The sequence below is a fragment of the Podarcis liolepis genome, assembly GCF_965112155.1.
Source record: "Podarcis liolepis genome assembly, chromosome: 16".
Classification (NCBI taxonomy): domain Eukaryota; kingdom Metazoa; phylum Chordata; class Lepidosauria; order Squamata; family Lacertidae; genus Podarcis; species Podarcis liolepis.
The window spans coordinates 24,019,486-24,040,554 of record NC_139567.1 but is presented as its reverse complement, the minus strand read 5'-3'; the positions used below and the strand labels follow the sequence as shown (position 1 = coordinate 24,040,554).

The 21,069-nt window shown below is 43.1% G+C and overlaps 1 protein-coding gene across 1 annotated transcript in view; it reads left to right on the top strand.

Annotated features, from left to right (window-relative positions):
* LOC310695940 (uncharacterized protein) overlaps nt 1-21,069 on the top strand; it is a 146,495-nt gene that overhangs the window by 51,848 nt on the left and 73,578 nt on the right. Inside the window, exons 20-35 of the mRNA XM_083480876.1 lie at nt 2,128-2,262; nt 4,681-4,833; nt 5,399-5,600; nt 8,039-8,179; nt 9,306-9,488; nt 10,062-10,133; nt 10,423-10,549; nt 11,492-11,631; nt 12,144-12,347; nt 13,521-13,670; nt 15,012-15,191; nt 15,856-15,972; nt 16,875-17,024; nt 18,222-18,437; nt 20,550-20,654; nt 20,776-20,920. Coding sequence (XP_083337002.1) covers nt 2,128-2,262; nt 4,681-4,833; nt 5,399-5,600; nt 8,039-8,179; nt 9,306-9,488; nt 10,062-10,133; nt 10,423-10,549; nt 11,492-11,631; nt 12,144-12,347; nt 13,521-13,670; nt 15,012-15,191; nt 15,856-15,972; nt 16,875-17,024; nt 18,222-18,437; nt 20,550-20,654; nt 20,776-20,920 — 2,420 coding nt within the window. The remainder of the gene's footprint in view (nt 1-2,127; nt 2,263-4,680; nt 4,834-5,398; nt 5,601-8,038; nt 8,180-9,305; nt 9,489-10,061; nt 10,134-10,422; nt 10,550-11,491; nt 11,632-12,143; nt 12,348-13,520; nt 13,671-15,011; nt 15,192-15,855; nt 15,973-16,874; nt 17,025-18,221; nt 18,438-20,549; nt 20,655-20,775; nt 20,921-21,069) is intronic.

The following is a 21,069-nucleotide window of genomic DNA, read 5'->3' as shown; positions in this document are numbered from 1 at the left end:
TTCTCTTATCTCTTCAGTCAAGGTCATGCCGACTATAAATAATAGACAACAAAGAAAATCCCCTGTGTTGCAAAATAGAACACTCTGAACAACAACAAGCAACACATCGATTAATAATATACTGACAATATTTTTATAACACTATACTGTTTCAAAATTCATAAACAGAAGACATATAATATGTGTGTATTCACAAATTAATAAATATGTGTGTGGTCACAAATTAATAAGAATCAAATAACTGTTCCATGGACAGGAATGGTAGGAGTGGTAAGTCACTGTCAAAGATCACTGAAATGGAGGCAGATTGCCTTTCCACAGTCAATATCCTACAAACATGAGGTGATGGGTGCTCTGAACATCACAAAAGGGTGCTCCGAGCACAGCAGCAGACAGAACAGTTCTTCCAGGATAATGAACTGTTTCAGTGATAATTCTTCACCAGCTGGCAATAATATAAAATGAAATAATAATAGGTCAGAAGGAGCCTGGGTTTCACTCACTTTTTCTTTCTATCTTTTTTCCGTCTGGTGTGGTGTTCTGTATGCTTAGTGTTAAGGTTTTAGACTTCTTAGAAGTTATTGTAAGTTTAAGTATAAGTCTGCTGCAACTGGATTTCTTATGGACAGTGCCAATCCTGAATGTATTGGATTTGTGACCATTATGCTCATTTGCCTTCAGTAGCTGTAAAGCTCTGCTGGATGAAATATAATTGCCTCTGGTCTATTTTGGGGGGATCCTGCAATGTGTTTAAGCTGTCACTCTGCTAACTATACATTGGAATCTACTTTGGATCAATACTGAGTAGAATTTAAATGACACCCCATCCCCATTCTCCTTAACCCCTAGCATCAGTCAGAGAGGGCTGAATCACTGCTGTGTCAAACAAAACAGATGAAGAGCCAGGATCCGAAAAACTCCAGATTTGTCTTTGCTGCTGCTTTGATTAATAGTTGGAGGCAAATTTTAATCAGCAGTGCTACAGATTTAGGGCATGCTTGTTTCTAAGGCAATTCCACTGTGTTGCTTGAATAAGGAATTGAAAAACAGCATAGTAAGATTGCCCTAATGCCGGGTTGGTGAACTGCAGGCCTGTGGATCTTATCCAGCTCACCAAGGCTTTTCTGGTGGTCCACTGCTTTCCAACCTAGTTTACAAGCTCTAACAGAGAGTGGTATATTTTGATTATGAAATTGTAAATCTGCCCATGCTTCAGTATCTCAAAAAGGCACCTATAATAGGATGTTCTAATGTATTTATCATCAATTAATTGAGTGATTAATTGCTTAAAAGGCAGATGATTAATCTGTTTTAAAAAACTGTAATTGCTTGACAACACCCTTGTTTTTCCCCCTCGTGTGTAATCTGTTCATTCTTAGCCACTTCACGCTCCTTAATGTCTCCCTGATTTTCCTGGTAACTCTGCAGTAGCTGCTGATGGGTTAGTTGGCTGTGAGCCAAATCAATCCACACGAGAGAAACACAAAAGAGGCGTTTAATCTCTTCCACCCCACTAGAGAATCGCTGAGCCTTGGAACAGAGTAGCAGGGGCACATGTTAGGTTTTCCTTCTCTCATTTCATCTGTAAGGATGGGGGGCAGATTCATTCAGAACCTTCTTAACTTGCGCTTCCTGAAGAAATACACAAACTGGAAAGAAGCTTTCCGGCAAAAATTTGCACTTCTCTGAATTTTGCAATGCAAAGTAACAACAACACACACCTGTGTGAAACAGTGCAAACATCAGAGAAAGGTGCATGCAGAAGTGAACGTGTTTATGAAAATAATGTACAAAAAGGCATTATGTTGCTTGAGAAAAATGTATATGTTGGGCAAAATCATATAAAATATATGTGCATTAGAAGCAATGTGCATGAAAATGCATGTAAATATTCATGCATTGCAGCAGGCTGGACTAGATGATCCTGGGTCCATTTTAACTCTACAATTCTATGAGTCTATGCAGAATTTCTTAAAAGATAAAAATCACACACTGGTGTGGAAATGGAGCAAACTGATACTAAGATTGGAAACAGCGAGAAACAGGGAGGGTTCGAAATAGATTTTGCCTTCCCTGTTTTCATCTGAAGCCTGACAGATTTTTCCCCTCCATCTCTCCTCTGTCTAGAGTCTAGCCCAGTCTTCTTGCAGGGAATGTCCTGCGGGGATGTTTTGCAATCACACTGGCCTGGTAGAGCCCTTGACTTGTCCCAAAGGATATTACTGCCCAGCTCGGAGTACACTGCCTGTTCCTTGCCCAGCGGTAAGACCTTCTAGAGTTGTGACAGATTTCTCAGTTTAGAAAAGCCATGGGGAATCCAGAAAACACATTCTATTTTCTAAATGTGGAACTGGCACTGCTAGAGGTGCCACATAAAACTCATTCCACATTTGTCAGAAATTGATCTTTTAGTGTGACCTCGCACTTCGGAACTCCCTGCCTATTGACATCAAGCAGATGCCCTCACTTTACTCTTTTCAGTTTGGCTAAAAACATTTTGGTTTAGGAAAGCCTCTCCAGGCATGCAGAATGCTTCTCCAGGCATGTAGAATCTGGTTTTTACCTTACTGTTTTAATTTTAATTCTTTTTTTAATGCTTTAAATAGCTGTTTTTAATTATTTTTACTTATTACTTTATTTCTTCTGTAAACCGCTCTGAGGTGTGCTGTTGTTTTTGTTGTTTACAGCCAAGCAATACATACATTTTATAAAATAAATAAATAAAAATAAAACAAACAAATTTCATCACTGATTCCAGAGTTACAGTGGATAATGAATATTCAAAATCCAAAGTTCAGTTCTGAATCTAAATGCACAGATGAAAATTTATGGCCAGAGCAAGCTCCAAAAGAAGATGACTGCATACATATCCAGGGTTTTGCTCCCTGTTTATACCACAGCAGTTCCTACTGCTGAAGAGACAAGCTACTTTTGAAATTGGGGAGCTGCTTATCTCTTCACCTGCAGCAAAAAAACAAAACGAAACCAGCTACTCAGGCTTTTCTGTGCGCATTTACATCTTTTAAATCCTGGCCACTACTGGTGGATTAGTTTTAAAGTTGGCATGTTCAAAAATAGGAGCTTTTAAGACTCGCATGTCAACAGATTCCTGGACCAAACATTTATTCTGCTTTCGTGAGATAAACCGAGGTGTTATGTTTTTGGCGTCTTAACGATGTCACGCTGATCTGCATGATGTCACATCATGCCTATCCACGTGTTAACATTTTTGTGCTCAAACAAATCCCATGGTAATTATTTTCTAGTGTGGGAGAGATTGCACGACCCCAGAAGAGTCTTGAGTGACTTGTTGCTTCAAGGGAAACACCTGATCTATTTTTTTTTTTTAAGTCTGATTTGCAGGAACAGGAAAATATATGTTTACCAGATTCTGGCTGCTATTGTTTAAATCGTAAATGGTAATTTTTTGGACAGTGTACATTGTCTAAAGTCCAGTTCCTACTGAGATTGTCAACTTGTGTCTGGGCTGTGCCTATTCAGACTGTACTGAGTACTCACATACAGCAACACTCTAGGCTAGACTATTCTCCCCGACTAGCTATCTGAGTGCAGCAATATTGAATTCCTACAGCAAAATGTTTCTGCTTCCACCTTCATCAGCTGCTGTTTCAAAGGTGGCCTATTTACAGCTTTGAGGCTGCAATACTTCAAAGGCCTTCATTTACAGAAATGAAGGGCTTTTCCACACCTCCATTTTGCCCTGTTGTCATCACACACACACCCAAAACTGGGAAACCTGTGGTTTAACACTGACTTGGAACAAACAGAAACCAGGTTTTCAACAGATGGCTGTTTGTTCCGATTTAGCACTAAAGAGCAGATTTCCCAGAAGAAAGCAATGGGGCAAAGACAAAACCACTGGGACTTGTACTTTCTAGACATGTGAAAAGAGGAATTGTGGACGAGCACTACATGATGCTGGTACTGTCCGCAAGGCCATAGTGTTTTTGTGTCCAGGGTGTACATGCAGAAACTGCCCTTACGTACACACTGGACACATGAACACCTCATGGCTCCACCTGGAGAATAGTACCAGCATCGCTTAGCTTAGCATTCCATCCTCAGAACACTGTAGCTTCCACCTTGAAAACAGCACCATCGCTTTGCTATAAGAATTTAAAATTTCTGTTTTGTTAGTCACTGTAATAAATACATGGTTTTAGTAATCACCCTTACCAGGATCCAAAACAAACTTGCCTGAAGTGCTGTCTTATGCCAGATAGATAGATAGATATGGAACTATTCACACACCTGCAGTTTGATGTACAGTCCAGACCTAGTCATACCATGTTGGCCAAAATTCTCAAGTCCCAAAGAACCAGAAGGCAGTAATTGCAGAAGATGTCGAAGCAGCCTAATGGTTTTCTCTTATCAGGATCCAAAGATCAATGAAGCCACATCTCCATACTCAAGAAACAAACCTGCAGTTTCAAACACCTTTGGTCTTCTTACGTGGGAAGGGGAGATCTCCTTTTTAAAAAAAGACAAGTCAAATGTTCACAGGGTTAGGCTGCAGATCAGATTTTGGTGAACCTTTGATATAGTTTTAAGTCAGGGAGACAGAAAATCAGGCAGAGCATGTGCCTTGACTTTCCCTTCTCCTTTGACATACATTGTTCTTTTGTTTTGTTGGCTTTCCCCTCTGTCTGTTTTATTCAGGGTACCTACTCAAACATCTTGGGTGGCACCGGAATGAGCACCTGCAAGCCATGTCCAGCAGGCATGTACTGCAGCAAATCTGGCTTGGCAGTGCCTGAAGGACCCTGCCAGCCAGGATATTACTGTCTCCAAGGCTCCAGTAGTGCCTCCCCGGTAAGTGTGGAACTGGTGTCTTGTCTGGGTTCCCATCTCCCACTTTTCTATCAAGATTGCAATCTGATACCTATACCTCTGCTCAGACCCAAGGGATGAGAGATGCAGGTAGATCAATGCAATTGCAGGGTGAGAAAGATGCCGAAGCCGTGATCAGAAGTTGGACAGGTGCAAATATCAGAAGATAGTTCAAAACTGTTCTCTGGAAGAGAACAGATCCATATTATTCAGAACTACTTGAGGGATGTGATGTAACATACAAAACAGAGGCTGAAGGCAGTTAAAGACAACATGGTTCTTTATTAAGGTCTGGAATTCATTGGTGACTTCATAAAGGCCTCTGAGCCAATGAGAATTCAGCTAGCCCTTTGACAGTCAGTTGCTTCTAGGGAAGGCTTAAAAAGAAGTCCAGGTGCTTTGATTGCAGTTCTCTGTCTTTTCCAGTAGTGGCTTTGACTCCAGAGTTGGGCAGTCCCCAATTGAAGGCATGGCTGGTCCTTCTCAATGAATCTTGAGAAATGCATGTTCTACATTATATTACAGCTGCACTTTTCTCTTTTCCAAGGCTGGCCTCCCCTTTGGTGGCCCTTGTCCTGCAGGGCATTACTGTCCAGCTGGCACAAAGCAATTCAGGGAAATGCCCTGCCCAGTGGGGACATGGAATGAGCAGAAAGGAGGCCGGGATGCCAGCTGGTGCCTGCCTTGCCCACCGGGGTTTTTCTGCAGCAGTCCAGGCCGTGTTTCCCCAACAGGTCCATGTGCTCCAGGTGAGAGAAGACAAGGGTGGTTTCCTTAGAGGCACTTTGGAAGCTTCTTAGCTGACAACTTGAAAGGGGCATCTCATAATAATGTCCCACCCCTGAGAGAAAGGCAAACACTCTTGCTTATGTGAGTGCACAGTATGTATCCATTTTCAATATCTGCCAGTATGTAAATGGAGAGCTGGTGCTAACAAACCCTTTCCATCTACAGGGTTGCTGAGAAGATAGGGTGTGCAATTGCAGAGCCACAAATAGATATACCGCCTAATATAGATTGGCCCAGACCTTCGTTCATTTCCTTTTGTTGTTGTTTCCCATTGTATATTGTCATTTCTATTCTTAATTGTGCTTGTTAGTTTCTTGTTTCACATGAAAGTTGCCCCAAAGCCACTTACAAAGTAATAAAGTCATATCACAGAACTTAACGTTTTAATTTCTGCATATTTTATGCAACAGCCTATACGCTGTTTCCTTCCACATTTGTAGCAAGTAGTGCCCACAAAAATATCTATGACACTGGACTATAAGTAGTTGTGGTGAGTATGTGTGTGTGAACTGGCCCTCAGGGTTAAACCTCAATTTACCGGCCTTCTTCACAGGTAACACTAAAACAGCAGAGTTATGACCCCTTTTCAGCCCAAGGGCCACATTCCCTTCGAAGCAACTGTCTGGGTGCCACAAGAAAGTAGCAGTTGGGGCAACCCTCACCTTTCTACCATAGATAACATTCATAGAATCATAGAATCATAGAATCATAGAGTTGGAAGAGACCACAAGGGCCATCGAGTCCAACCCCCTGCCAAGCAGGAAACACCATCAGAGCACTCCTGACATATGGTTGTCAAGCCTCTGCTTAAAGACCTCCAAAGTAGGAGACTCCACCACACTCCTTGGCAGCAAATTCCACTGTCGAACAGCTCTTACTGTCAGGAAGTTCTTCCTAATGTTTAGGTGGAATCTTCTTTCTTGTAGTTTGGATCCATTGCTCCGTGTACGCTTGTCTGGAGCAGCAGAAAACAACCTTTCTCCCTCCTCTATGTGACATCCTTTTATATATTTGAACATGGCTATCATATCACCCCTTAACCTCCTCTTCTCCAGGCTAAACATGCCCAGCTCCCTTAGCCGTTCCTCATAAGGCATTGTTTCCAGGCCTTTGACCATTTTGGTTGCCCTCCTCTGGACACGTTCCAGTTTGTCAGTGTCCTTCTTGAATTGTGGTGCCCAGAACTGGACACAGTACTCCAGGTGAGGTCTGACCAGAGCAGAATACAGTGGCACTATTACTTCCCTTGATCTAGATGCTATGCTCCTATTGATGCAGCCCAGAATTGCATTGGCTTTTTTAGCTGCCGCGTCACACTGTTGGCTCATGTCAAGTTTGTGGTCAACCAAGACTCCTAGATCCTTTTCACATGTACTGCTCTCAAGCCAGGTGTCACCCATCTTGGTCACAACATTCTATTCCTGCAAGCACCAGACTCTAGCCTGGCATGCAAGAGACATTATTCACGTTCAATGACACATTCAGAGTTGCAAAAGTACTCAAAGAGGTGTATGACCCAGGAAGACATGTGATCTGAGGAGTGTCCTGGGGTCCTGGAAGAGAGATCTGGGACAGGGGCTACATTTGGCCCCTGGGCCTGAGGTTTCCTACCCCTGTGCTAAACAACATCATTGCTTTACAGTTCATGGTTAATATGGAGTGAGACAAAACCCAAACCCAGATTTGCATGTAATGCTAAGCTGAACTATGGCTTGTCTGTAGTTCATAGCTGTCAACTTTCAGATTTGAAAATAAGGGATCAGCAGCCTCACCTGTCCCGGGGGCAGTCTACGGGATATCTAATAATCCGGGATAGCAGCAGGAAGCAGTGGGAAACGGTGCTGGAATAAAGGAATTTCCTGCAAAAAAAAAGAGGAAAGGTTGACAGCTATGCTGTAGTTGGTGCCACAGCATGACCAAGGGAGGAATGAAGCAACTGCAATTTCCCCTATGGGTACTGTGCACCTGCTCATTCTTGCTAAGCTGTAGTTTGCTAAGCTGTAGTTTGATTCGGAATTATGTACAAACTGGGCCAACATGTGTTTGCTGCAGCAGCACATAGTTAAAGTATGGAACTCACCCCCACAGGAATCAATGATGGCCACCAACCTATACTGGCATTAAAATAGGATTGGATGAATTCTTAGAGAAAACTATTGATGGCTACTAGCCATTATGGTTGCTGGAGGCCACAGGAGGGGAGAGAGCTCTTGTGATCGGGTCCTGCTTGTCAGTTCCCTCAGGCATCTGGTTAGCCACTGTGAGAACAGTAATTTTGATTAGATGGACCACAGGCCTGATCAAACAGGGCTCTTCTTATGTTCTTCTGCAGATTCTCTTTTGTTTCTTCCTGCAGCAACTAGCGGTTTAATATAACCTACTTCCCCTCTGCTTCCAGGCTTCTATTGCAGAGGTGGGACTCGAACTTCCAGGCCAGCAGACAGGGCAACTGGAGACCTGTGCCCCGAAAACCACTTCTGCCCTGCAGGCTCCTCAATGCCATCTCCATGCCGAGATGGGGAATACAGCCCAATAACAGGTCAGGAGTCCATGTTTGGCAGGGTGTCTCTTTCTGTGTGTCCATCAGACATGGCTTGTAGGAGTTGTCAGTGGTAACACTGAGCTGAATTTCCACCTGCATTTTCAGGGGACCATTTGTTCTACAAAAGGGTCGGGGGGAAATTCTGCTCATGGGAGGAGGGAGAAGAAATAATAGAATGTTTTTTTTTTGGATCCTGTATGTATGCAAAAAGGATTTTGCTCATCTTACTCAAAGGAAATGGTGAGATTCATTTTCTAACTTTTAAACTTTAGGTAGGTGAGCATGCAATACTTTTACTAAAGTTTAAAAGTATCGGAGACATAAACTCATTGCTTCATTTGAGTGAGCGAGACCTTTTCCCCATAACTCCAAACACATCTTGCAAAATTTCTCCCACTTCCCTCTGTTTTCATGAATGGCTTATTTTCACACATACATACCCAAATTGCTGGGGGGAAACTGAGCCAAAATACCAATCCAATTCCAGTCAATAGTGACCAGCAAGTTCCCTTTAGCTTGAATCATATTGACTCAGAATTAACCAAGATATTTCACTGAGAAATCAGAAAATAGCTTGGCTTATTTTCAAGGCCTACCCACCTCATAACTCTTTCCTCCCATCCACTGATTTCCCAGATACTTTCCCCTCCTCCTCTGATCTAACTTAGGGTCTAGCTTTAGCATCACTAGCTACTAGCAGCTGCAACTGGGAGGAAGGAAAGGAGGGAGGTATCTATTTCTCCCCTTTCTGGCACCAGGCCACAAGGAAACCCTGGGAAACTAATTTTTTCTAAGACCATTGGCAATTAAATATGAGCTGGAGAAGAATCCTCACATTTTTAGGTTTGCCTCATGCTTGAGGGGAGCATTTCTAGCTCCCAGGATTTGTATTTTCGAGTTTGAGAATATGACTCACAAGTTGACAGCCAGCCTTCCTGTCATTTTAGCACCAGCCAATCCAGAGAGAAATACAGGTAGGGGTGTGTGTGTGTGTGTGTGTGTGTGTGTGTGTGCGCGCGTGTGTGTGTGTGCGTCTGTGTATAGGCAGAGCAGAGGAAGGTCATTTCAAAGTACAGAATGTGGAAAGCAAGGGAACAACTCAGTTCTCCTTTTCTTTCCTCAGGTCTGGAGGAGTGCTTCCCATGCCCAGCTGGCCTTTATTGTAAAAATGGCGTAAGGTTCCTCTGTCCACCTGGGTTCTACTGCCCACCAAAGACTGGAGCCTCTCCTCATCCATGCCCTCCTGGGACTTACAACCCATCTTCTGGTAGTGACCGAGCAGAGAGGTGCCAGCTGTGTCCTGCAGGTGAGAAACTGTTTCAGGAAAATAACAGATGCTGCAGCTGTTTTGTTCGAGGGTCTTCTGGCTGTTCCCTCCATGTGAGAAGTGAGGTTACAGGGAACCAGGCAGAGGACCCTCTCGGTAGTGGCGCCCACCCTGTGGAATGCCCTCCCATCAGATGCCAAGGAAATAAACAACTATCTGACTTTTAGAAGACATCTGAAGGCAGCCCTGTTCAGGGAAGTTTTTAATGTTTGTTGTTTTATCGTGTTTTTAACACGATCATGTTGGGAGCTGCCTAGAGTGACTAGGGGGGAAATATTATTATTATTATTATTATTATTATTATTATTATTATTATTATTATTATCTTTGCCTCTTGCAAAAGCTAACTCCCCCTGCCCTGCCCCCCTCCTGTTGCTGAGCTGCCAACACAATTTCTTTATAATATGCAGTCGAATCTCCTCGCTGGCTCTCATAATCAAGACATGAAATCAAAGCATGTCCTGTTCTGTTGCAGCAACAGTCTCATATTTCATTGTGCTGTGGTAGAAGGTCATCCTAGCTGGTTATCTGATTCCTTGTGTTTCCACCCAGGGATGTTTTGCGGTGAATGGGGATTGCCTGCTCCCTCTGGCCCCTGCCTGCCAGGCTTTTTCTGCAGTTCAGGTATTGATCATTTTGTTGGTGTCTGTCTATACTTTTTTTTACCAGTGCAGCCATGAAGAAGATCCGTGTGGTGAAAAAAATGCTGTATTTATTTAAAATACAACAACATAGTGGATCTGCAAACAATAAATATAGTGAACCAAATCAAAAGATAATGCCTCAGATATTTACCCCACCTAGATCTTAAAATTCCCTTTTGTTCCCAGAGTTCTGAACCAGATGGACTGCTTAGCTGTCCCAGTTACACACTACATCTGCGTCATGGCTTGGGCTTATGTTGTTGTTGCAGGTTCCAGTAGCCCAAACCCAGATGGAACTTCTCCCATGAGTGCTGGAGGCCCTTGCCCAGCTGGACACTTTTGCCCAGCTGGAACCAAGTACCCTCTGGCATGCCCTGCAGGCACCTTCTCGGACAGGTATGAGCCTTGAAGACTATGTGTGGTTGTTCAGTGGAGAGTGACTCCTTCCCAGGACTAGCCCAAAACATTTTGTTCCCTGAGGCAGAGGATGAGACAGCACTCCACCTCTAACTCTGTGTACAGAAATCAGCTGGACTGGTAGATGAATCTGACTTCAGCACTGGCAATGGGACAGCTCCCTCCACCACATCTCGGAAGGTGCTGGTTGGATTATTAGCTGTGATTTCTGTGTTGCAGGGGTTTGGACTAGAGGAAGCTGGAGGTCCCAATTCTAGAGAGTGTCAAGCTACCTTTGGGGACCCAGTGCACTGCTCTGTCTTTTGTTACACACACACACACACACACACACACACACACACATGCCTCCTGAGGCCACTACCTTATTCTGCCTAATTTTTAGTTCTGGGACCAAAGAGTGTTTGCAGAAATGCATATATGAGTGAAGAAGTTATTATGAAACTACATTGCAACAGAGAAAATGGCTTGCCAAAATGTCCATGTTAGGTGTGCATTAAGGAGTAATTTAGCCAAAGATCTACACAAATTTCCACATGGAGAAATTCACAGAGAGAAATTCTTCAAATGGATACAGAAATAGGGAGAACCGAAGTGAAAGATGGACAAATGAGAAACAGAGAGAAACTGAAATGGACAGATTCATTCATCCCTAGTCAGGATGCCAAACTGCTATTTGGCATCCTGCTATTAGCAGGGAGTGCCACATACTGCACTAAAAGCTCGGTCTGTTGGCAAGGCCAACCAAACCTCAGGGCGGGGGGAAGCCCCAAAAGTGCCCCATCAGAGGATCTTGCCGATCAAGGTGGAACATAAGGACTCAGACCTTAAGGTATCTTGGGCCCCATTTGCTTTGGGCTTTGTGTATCAGCACAAGCACTTTGTAGATGGCCTGGTAGCAAATTGCCAATCTTCTTTTCTCAGGCTGTACCTCTCCCTTGAGTCCAGCTGCACAATATGTCCACCTGGCCGCTACTGCCTCTCTGCTGGACTCACAGCCCCTTCTGGTCCCTGCTCTGCTGGCTACTACTGCCTTCCCGGGGCCATCTCTCCTTCCCCCACAGGTGAGTGTTTCAGGGTTGTCTTGAGAATGCAGATTCCCCTAGTACCCTTGCAAAACAATGGTGGGATTTTCAACAAGACTCTGCCCTCTGAGTAAGGTGCTTGTAGCTTTTGGCACCATTGAACTCAACATTTTTTTGAGAGACTGATATTGAACTCAGTCTCTTTCCCTTAAGCCCACAGCCTGCACTGTTAGGAACCTTAGCTGTATGTGCATTTCATGACATGAAATAAATAAACAAACCACTTTGATAGCTCAGTTGGTTGAGCATGAGACTCTTAATTTCAGGGTAATGGGTTCATGCTCCACAATGGGCAAAATTTTCCTGCATTGCAGGGGGTTGGACTAGATACTTCCCTTCCAACTGTACAATTCAATGATTCTATAAGAAAAGGAATTGAGGGCTGTGGCTTATACTTCCCTGCTGGTTTCTGGTTTCAAGTGTCTTCTTTTTTACCAAAGGCTTGAGGACTAGAAACATAGCTATAGATTTTCTACTCTTCCTTCTTGCAGGATTTTCAGATCAGGGAGGCCCTTGCCCCATGGGCCATTTTTGTCGAGATGGGGCCAGCCAGCCACTTCCTTGTGTTGCGGGAACTTACAACAATCTCACTGGGCAAGCGAGCTGCTTCTCATGCCCAGCTGGTTACTTCTGCCCTGAAAATACCACCGACTACAGTCAGTTCCCATGCCCACCTGGCTTCTACTGTCCTGAAGGTGAGATCTGTCATGGCTGTCAAGAACAAGATGTTGGTGAGACTGATGTTTTGCAGTCCAGACAGTAGAAGGTGCTTAAATGCCAGTGCTGAAATCTCTTTGCTCAGATACCCTTTGGAGAACAAAGGTTTTAAAAAGTTAACTGGAAAAGTGTTTTTGCTAAGAGCTCGGCCAGATTTCCCAAGGGAAAAGAATGAGCAAATTTGCAGAGCTTCAGAATAAATCCAGATACATGAGCTCCATCTGCTGATAGTAGCATAGCAGTGCAAGGTACCAGAAAGAAGGTGGCTGAGCCAGGATTTTTTGCTTGTTTCGGTGGAGCTGGATCAGACCTGTGGCAGCATCAAGGATGCAGCTGAAAGCCAGTCTCCTTATGTGACAGTGACCATGCAGAGAAATTTAAAATGGCTTTTGTGGATATGGATGGCTGTGTTTGACTATCCCAATTTTGGCTGTCTCAAAGATGCATTGTATGGAGAGCTGCCAAATTATAACACAGGTTGTTAAACCGAAGTCCAGAACGTACCACTTAAGGTGGCCACTTTTACATCAACACCCCCTCCCCTGGGGAAGTGCATCACTTTTTAAAAAAGGAGATCAAAAGAAGGTGCAGATCTGCATAACATTTTCATGTGCTGATTTATATGTATAGATGCAAATGTAGAAATAATTGCTAAAATTTAAATAAGAATACAGTGCAATTCACCATAGTGGAGAAGACTGTGTTCAAGGGTGTCTCCTCAATCAGCTATGTGGGTGCTAAGTACTGATGTTTGCCCTGTTGGAGGATTATCTTTAAACTGGACTTGGGCTGGATAGAACATTCCTTGAAATACAGGGCTGCCATCTTTAAAATAGGACAAGTGGCCACTCTAATAGGTGGGAGCTTCAGCTTACACCACAGCATGCTCCTCTAGACAGACAAAAAAGTAGAAAACTAGGATGTCAGGCAGAAGATTTCTAGCATTGTCATATTCCTGACATGCTAATTTTCTGCCTGTGAGGATTATTATGATTTTTTTTTTAAAAAATATAGAGGATAATTTCATCCTGTGGGTTCCTGTCTGCATTCCAGACACAAATATACCAGTAGGCCAAAAAACCACACAGTAAGAATGGCACATTGCCAGATGATTTGGTTATGACCACCTCTGTTTTTGTCATGCTTGTCAGGAACCAAGTTTGCGACAAAGTTTCCCTGCCCTCGAGGTTATTACAACCCAGATCCCATGACCCAAAGTTTGGACAGCTGCTTGCCTTGTCTCCCGGGGCATTACTGTGGGAAGGAAAACTTAACCACGGTGTCCGGGAAGTGTGATGCAGGTGAGGTTGGAGGAATCTGAGCAGAAACACATCTCTGTCTACTTGACATTTCAAAACTGAACTGTGTCCACCTCCCAACTCTGAAGGAATCGCTATCTGGCTCATCCTTCTCAGATCCCCGAAACCAGTTGTTCTATAATTTCCCAAAACTGACATTCAAAACACAAGCAGTTAGACACTCTTGGTTCCTTTGTGAAAATAACATAGTGGAATATTTTTTTAAAAAATCACAGTTGTTATTTATTGCTCATATCCCAGCACCTTTAGTGTGCTCCCTGTCCCCGAGGGGCTGACAATCTTAACATTTGATAGAAGGGAAGGAACAGAGGGAGAGGAAGGAAATGAAATCAATGGACATGCATTGAATTCAGTTCAGTTACATGTACTTTGATTTTGTTTTAGTGGGATAGAAGGGCTTAGTGGGTTGTGATAAAGCAGGAATGTGAAGGTAGCCCTCTGGATATTTGTTTGACTACAACTCCCATCATTCCTGCAGCTGCAGGTGATGGGAGTTGGAGTCCAACAATGTCTGAAAAGTACCAGATTCCCCATCTCTGTGCAAATAAACATAATTAACAGAAAGGGGGGGTGAGGTGATATTTAAAGGGAGGGTAGGAGGTGGGATCACAAGGAGCTATAGAATCATAGATGTCTGTTTAACATACTTTGAGGATAATTCACTCAAAACACCAACAACCCTCTAAATCATGGGTTGGCCCAATCGCCTTCTATATCCAGCCCGCAGATGATCTGGGAATCAGTGTGTTTTTACATGAGGAGAATGTGTCCTTTTATTCAAAATGCATCTCTGGGTTATTTGTGGGGCCTGCCTGGTGTTTTTATAGGAGTAGAATGTGTGTGTTTATTTAAAATGCATCTCTGAGTTATCTGTGGGGCATAGGAATTCATTCATTTCCCCCCTTCAAAATATAGTCTGCCCCACCCCCACAAGGTCTGAGGGAAAGTGGACCGGCCCCCTGCTGAAAAAGTTTGCTGACCCCTGCTCTAAATGTTTTCAGGCCCATTTTGTTAGGCGAAACCAGAGATAAAGGCATAGTGCTGACAACACTTTTCTCTCTTACACCACACAGCCCACTCCTGCTGAAGAGAGGCAGTGTGGTGTAGTGGTTCAAACATCCTGCCAAGATGTATGAGACCTAGGCTTAAATCACCACTAAGCCACAAAGCTCGCTGGGCAACCATGGGCCAATCACACACTCTTGACCTGTCCTGCCTCACGGGGTTGTTGTAATAAATAAATATTAACTCTTCTTGCTGCTCCTCCAACATATATTTCTTTCTACTTCTCACAAGTTCCATTTGTTTGTTTTGCTCTCTTAGGTTGGTTCTGCATTTCAGCTGCCTGGACCCCCCAGCCCTTTGACCTGGATAACTACACCAATGGCAACTGCCTTTGCCCAGCCACTGCGACAGGAGCAAAGTGTTCCCCTGGGTCCTACTGCCCAGAAGGCAGTCCTGAGCCCATTCTCTGCCCTCCAGGCTTTTATTGCAATGCACCCGGTAAGGGGAACCCTTTGCCCATTTTGCCTGAATGGTGACTAAGTAGTGAGAGGGAAGGTGGCTTGCTGCAGGTGGCTTTCCTGTGTGTGGTTTGCTATCCTAAAACAATCAATTCCTTTTGGGTACAGGGACATAGGAAGCTGTCTTATATCAAGAGACCATTGGTCCATTTAGCTCAGTGTTGCCTTTAGTGGATATTAATATTGTGCAGCTGGAAGCAACTGGATGCATAAAAACTGACTCTTTTGGAATGAAAATTGCCTAGACCCATAAATGATTCAAAAACTTTACTTGCAAAACTTTCTTCAAAAGCAGGTTCAAAAGAAATAAAAGATAATTCCAAACAGACCCATAAGCAAAAGTCTCTCTCTTTTCTAGAAAACTGGAAGACTAGGGTTGAAATCCCCACTTGACCATGACATTTCACTGAGTGACCTGGGGCTGTTCATTGCCTCTCAGGCTAACAGGGTGGACATGAGGATAAAATTGGGAAGGGGAAAAGGATGTAAGTAGTTTGAGCTCCTTTGAAGAAATATAGGGTATACATGTAAATGCTCTTTATAATCATCATCATAATAAATAAGCTTTTACTATTAGCTTCTCTTTAATTATTAGAATATGTTAAAACTGTCCCTGCGCTCATGTTCCCATTCTTCTTCATCAGGTCTGTCTGCTCCAAGTGGGGAATGCGCTGCTGGATTTTATTGTACAGGTGGAGCCTCTTCTCCCAAGCCACTGGATGAAATTACAGGCAACATCTGCCCTCAAGGCACCTACTGCCGTGCGTAGCTCTTGCCTAGAGACAGAAAACTGGGTGGGAAGCAAAGCGGAACCGAAGTGGTTGGGACCCCAAGCAGAAAAACTACATGCTGCAAACAAACAAACAAACAAAGAAAAAACAAAAAAACAAAACAGCTCTTGTTCATCCAAATAATTCCATACTATAGGGCAATTTGAAAGAAGGGGTCCTGTCATAAATGTAATAGATAAATACAGTTACCATGTGTTGATTTTTTTAATTAAAAAAAATAGCCTGGAAGTACAGTGGTACCTCAGGTTAAGAACTTAATTCGTTTTGGAGGTCTGTTCTTAACCTGAAACGGTTCTTAACCTGAAGCACCACTTTAGCTAATGGGGCCTCCCGCTGCCGCTGTGCCACCGCCACACAATTTCTGTTCTCATCCTGAAGCAAAGTTCTTAACCCGAGGTACTATTTCTGGGTTAGCGGAACCCAGATGTAATGTACTGTAATGCAAAAATCTGGAAAGAGGTGCTGGAGATACAGAGAGTGCTTGTGTTAATTGTATACAGGGCCAATCCTGGCATTAGGCAGAGTGAGGCAACCACTTCAGGTAGCAGATGCTGGGTGAGAGGCAGCAAAATGGGACCAGATGTTCCTCCTGAACTCCCTCCCTACCACCGCTCCACCATTTCCCTTTGTTTCCACATGGCCTTTCCTGCCCTTCTCCAAAGTGCCCTGCTGCCTCAGGGGTGTGTGTGTGAAAGGGAGGATGCTATCCCATCACTAGTGTCAAAGTCTGCTTCTTTATTTGGAACAGAAAGGAGGTGCCATCCTGTCTCTCGTCTCCAACAACAAGGTTTCTTGGACTGGACCACCTTGTGGTCTCTTTTCTTCTCTCAGCTTTGCTCACTCTCCCCCTCTTCCATTGTTTCTTCTTGCAGCTGTGGGGTCTTCAGCACCCACCCTCTGCCCGACGGGCACCTTCTCCAATCAGCTAGGACAAAGTATGCTTTCAGAGTGCCAGCTCTGTCCCTCTGGGTTTTACTGTGAAGGATCCGGACTGAAGGCGCCCACTGGAGAATGCTGGGAAGGTAAAACACAGTGGCCAAAGGGGATCAGGAATGAGCTGGGGTAATAGTGAAGAACTCTTAGGAAGTAGCACAGGAGAACCTTCTGGAGCAGTTGTTATTAATGCATGCACAGCTGGCATAACAAAGCCAGTGAAAACGGCAGGTTGTAGCCAATGCTGATATTACTCAGTGTAGGCCCATTGAAAATAATGGACATTATTAACTCAGGTCCATTAATTACAGTAGTTCTGCTTTGAGTAGTTTCATGATGCCATTTAGAGGAAAGGAAATTACGTTGTTTCTAGACTGAATACAAAGAAAAGCAACAACATGTTTTCCTTTAGTGCAAGCATCTTATTCAAAAAAAGCGGGAGCCCTTTTCACTAGTAATTTATTTTATGTTCTAATTGTTGAATTTTATTACCATCCCATAACCCACTTAAGATCTGTTCACAAGAATTCAAACAAGCTGATATATTAAAGGACCCTACTTTAAGTTAACATCCCACCATATTTTTATTTTGTTATTTTTTGGCTGTATAACTTGTCCTATTCAGAGTAGACCCATTGATGTTATTGCAAATGACTTCAGTTTATTCATCTTAGTGGTTCTACCCTAAGTAGAATTTAGCTGAATGCAAATTATTATTATTATTATTATTATTATTATTATTATTATTATTATTATTATTATTATTATTTTAGATCCAATCTTTCCTGTGTAGGGGTGTCGGAGAATCCCAACAAAAATGGAAAAGAAAGCAGAAATTGCTGCAAATCACATGTTAGTTTATATTGAGGAGACGAAATTTGTCAAGTGAATATAATTAGTATTCATTTCAATTGTTGTTGGGATGTGTGTGTTAAGTCTACAAACCATAAATAGTTGTGGATTTTTTTGCATTGCTTTGATTTTTTATTTTTTGCACTGAAATGAATGTAAGTTACGTAACTCATGTAAAAGCTTACATAAGTTACGTTAAAGCAGACAGTGAGACAAATAACCTAGCATTGGGCACAAACTGCATTGCAGCAGAATGGAAACAGTGCTGATTGTGATTAATACAGGTAGGAAAGGAAATAGCTGCATTCCTACATCCCTACCTGAGAGTCATCCAAAATCTCCATCTCTTACAGAGGAACTGGTATGTGATATGCATCTTTATTTCCCCTTTAAGTTAAATCCAATAGCCATACCTTCTCCATTTTCTTCTATAGGCTATTACTGTGACAATCACCAGGGGCCTCTCAGTGACTTCACTGTCTACCCTTGTCCACGTGGCTATTACTGCCCACCAGGCACACAGCAGTCTACACAGTACAGCTGCCCTGCAGGGACATTTGGACCCAGACAGAGGCTAAAGAAGATCCAGGAATGTCAAAACTGCCCACCAGGGAAATTTTGCTCATCTCCTGGGCTAGCAGCTCCAACAGGTAAGCCGTATCTCCAGAGTGGACCTCCTGACCTAGGGAGAGAGAGAAAAACCACCTCTTTAGTCAACAATGAATTGAGGTAGCAGCTATAAAAAATGTTTTAGTGAGCAAATGCTAAACCAGAGATGGGGAACTGGTGATGCTTCCAGTGTTGTTGGACTACGACTACCGCCAACCCGTCTATTGGCCCCGGTAGCTGGGCCTGATGGGAGTTGGAGTCCAACAACATTTGGAAGGCAGCACATTGGCTACCTCTACTCAGTGTGTTTAAATCAGAGGCAGGTTCCATGGCGTTCAAGGGAGCTTAAATCCAGGTTAAGCCATTCAAAGGATAGAAGAATGAGAGTTTGATTTTGGTTTACTTTTAACATATGAACAAGATATTTATTTGAAATGGATTCAACTTAGATTTGGAACAATTTTCCTAGTCATATCAGCAATGCCTTGAAGCATTTTGATTTCTAGTCAGCTGAGGATCATTAACAGCTATGAAGCAGTTTGCAGTTGAGCAGAATTGACTTCTGATTCAGCAGGGGCTCAGATTGCTTGTTTGGGAATCTGTACTTTTATCTATTTATAGAATTATTGTTCCTTTTTTTCCTTTTCCTTTTTTTTTTTTGACATTCTTACCATTCAGAAATATACTTTGTGGTATGCATATAGACTTTCATTTATTTTCTACTGCTTTTTGTGATGGTCTGTTAATATAGTTCATTTATACTATATCTTCCTTTGCTATTTCCATAACATCCTACTTAGTTATTGTGCTAATACCCCTCTTGCCACTTAACTTACCTGCTAGGCTGCATTCCTCTACAGGGTGATTCAATGTGGGAGCCCGAGGCAAAAGTCAGTTACTTCCTTACCTTGCTTTTTAAATGAAGTGAGTCTGATACATTTGAGGGATAGCCCTTTATCTTCCTCTTTGAACATTTGAAGGGTCAAAGCTCAAAGGTAGAGCAGAAGGTCCTAGGTTCATTTTTCAGCATCTTCATATAGCGATAGGTTCTCCATCCCTCCATCTGAAATCCTGGAGAGCCAATGCCAGTCATTGTACTGAACTAGATAGACCAATTGTCTGACTCTGTATAAGGCAGCTTCATGTGAGTTGTGCCCAGGGCTCTTTTTCAACTGGAATTCACCTGGAACTAAGTTCTGGTACCTCTCAGGTGGATGCCATTGCCATTATAAATGAGGTGTTCATAGTGAGTTCTGGCATCTCCTTCTCTAGAAAAATAACACTGGTTGTGCTCCATGTTGGTCCTACTCAGAGTAGACCCATTAAAATAAATGAGCATGCCTGAATTACAGCCATTAATTTCAGTGGGTCTACTCCGAGGAAGATTTAATTGGATACAAACCTAACTTCCTATCTTGAGCATTGGTGAGATAGATTCTCAGGGAATGCCGACAGCTAATTACAGTCATACCTCAGGTTGCGAACGTGATCCGTGTGGGAGGCACGTTCGCAATCTGCAGTGCCGCATCTGCGCATGCACGTGATGCAATTCGGCACTTCTGCGCATGACGTCGTTTTGCGCATGCGCTAGCGCCGAAACCCAGAAGTAACCTGTTCCGGTATTTCCGGGTTTGGTGCGGTCTGCAACCTGAAAATGTGCAACCCGCAGCGTTCGTAACCCGAGGTATGACTGTACTGCACTTCATTTGAGTAACAGCAAAACTCTTTTTTTTTAATATAAAATTTTTATTAGTTTTTTTAACATATCATTTTCAACTGTAATTAAACATACTTTTACATCTTATTCAAATTTTTGACTTCCATCAATCCTGTCTGAAAATTCTCCAATCTAATTTCTCAGTATGCATTTCTTATCTTCCCTATTACATTTCAAACTCATAACCAATATCTCTATCTTTTTCTACTTTGCAACACTTCGTATATTTCTCCTTACAAAACGTCTTGTAGTCCTACTAGCGTAATTTGTTGATTACAGTTGCTCTTGAAATAATTCATATACCGGTACTTCTTATTAATACTCTTATTTATATTCATGAAGCACACACACAAAATAAAAATCTGGGATAGGTTCCCTGTCTTGATGTTGGACTATGAGCCAGTAAAGAGCATATAATCCCCTTTCCCTATTTTAGGGGATTGCTCTGCAGGATTTTGGTGCAAGGGAGGTGCTCGGACTCCGAACCCAACTGATGGAGTGTCTGGACTTCCCTGCCCACGTGGACATTACTGCCTCTCAGGTACTAACCGCTTTTGTCATGGTTGTATTCCTTTGGATGCCCCTTAAGAGCCTTCTTGCTGTTTTCGACTCCCTTGTTTCAGTGCCCAAAGGGGGATTCTTTCATCTGTGTGTCCTTCCAGGAACTCTTGTTCCATCTGCCTGCCCACGTGGAACCTGGTCGGGTGAGGAAGGGAATCAAAACCTCCAGAGTTGTCAGGCTTGCCCTGGGGGGCATTACTGCAATGGCACAGGCCTTGTGGCCCCTTCGGGACGGTGTGCAGTGGGGTATGTACAAAATGCAAGCTCACTTTCCTTGAGATTTAATGCAAATATATCAGCAAATTCCAGCTACAAATACAAATTGCACTGCCAGATTCCACCTTCCAATTTGATATCAGGATAGTCAATAGACTGCAGGTTTCTGATCAGGCATC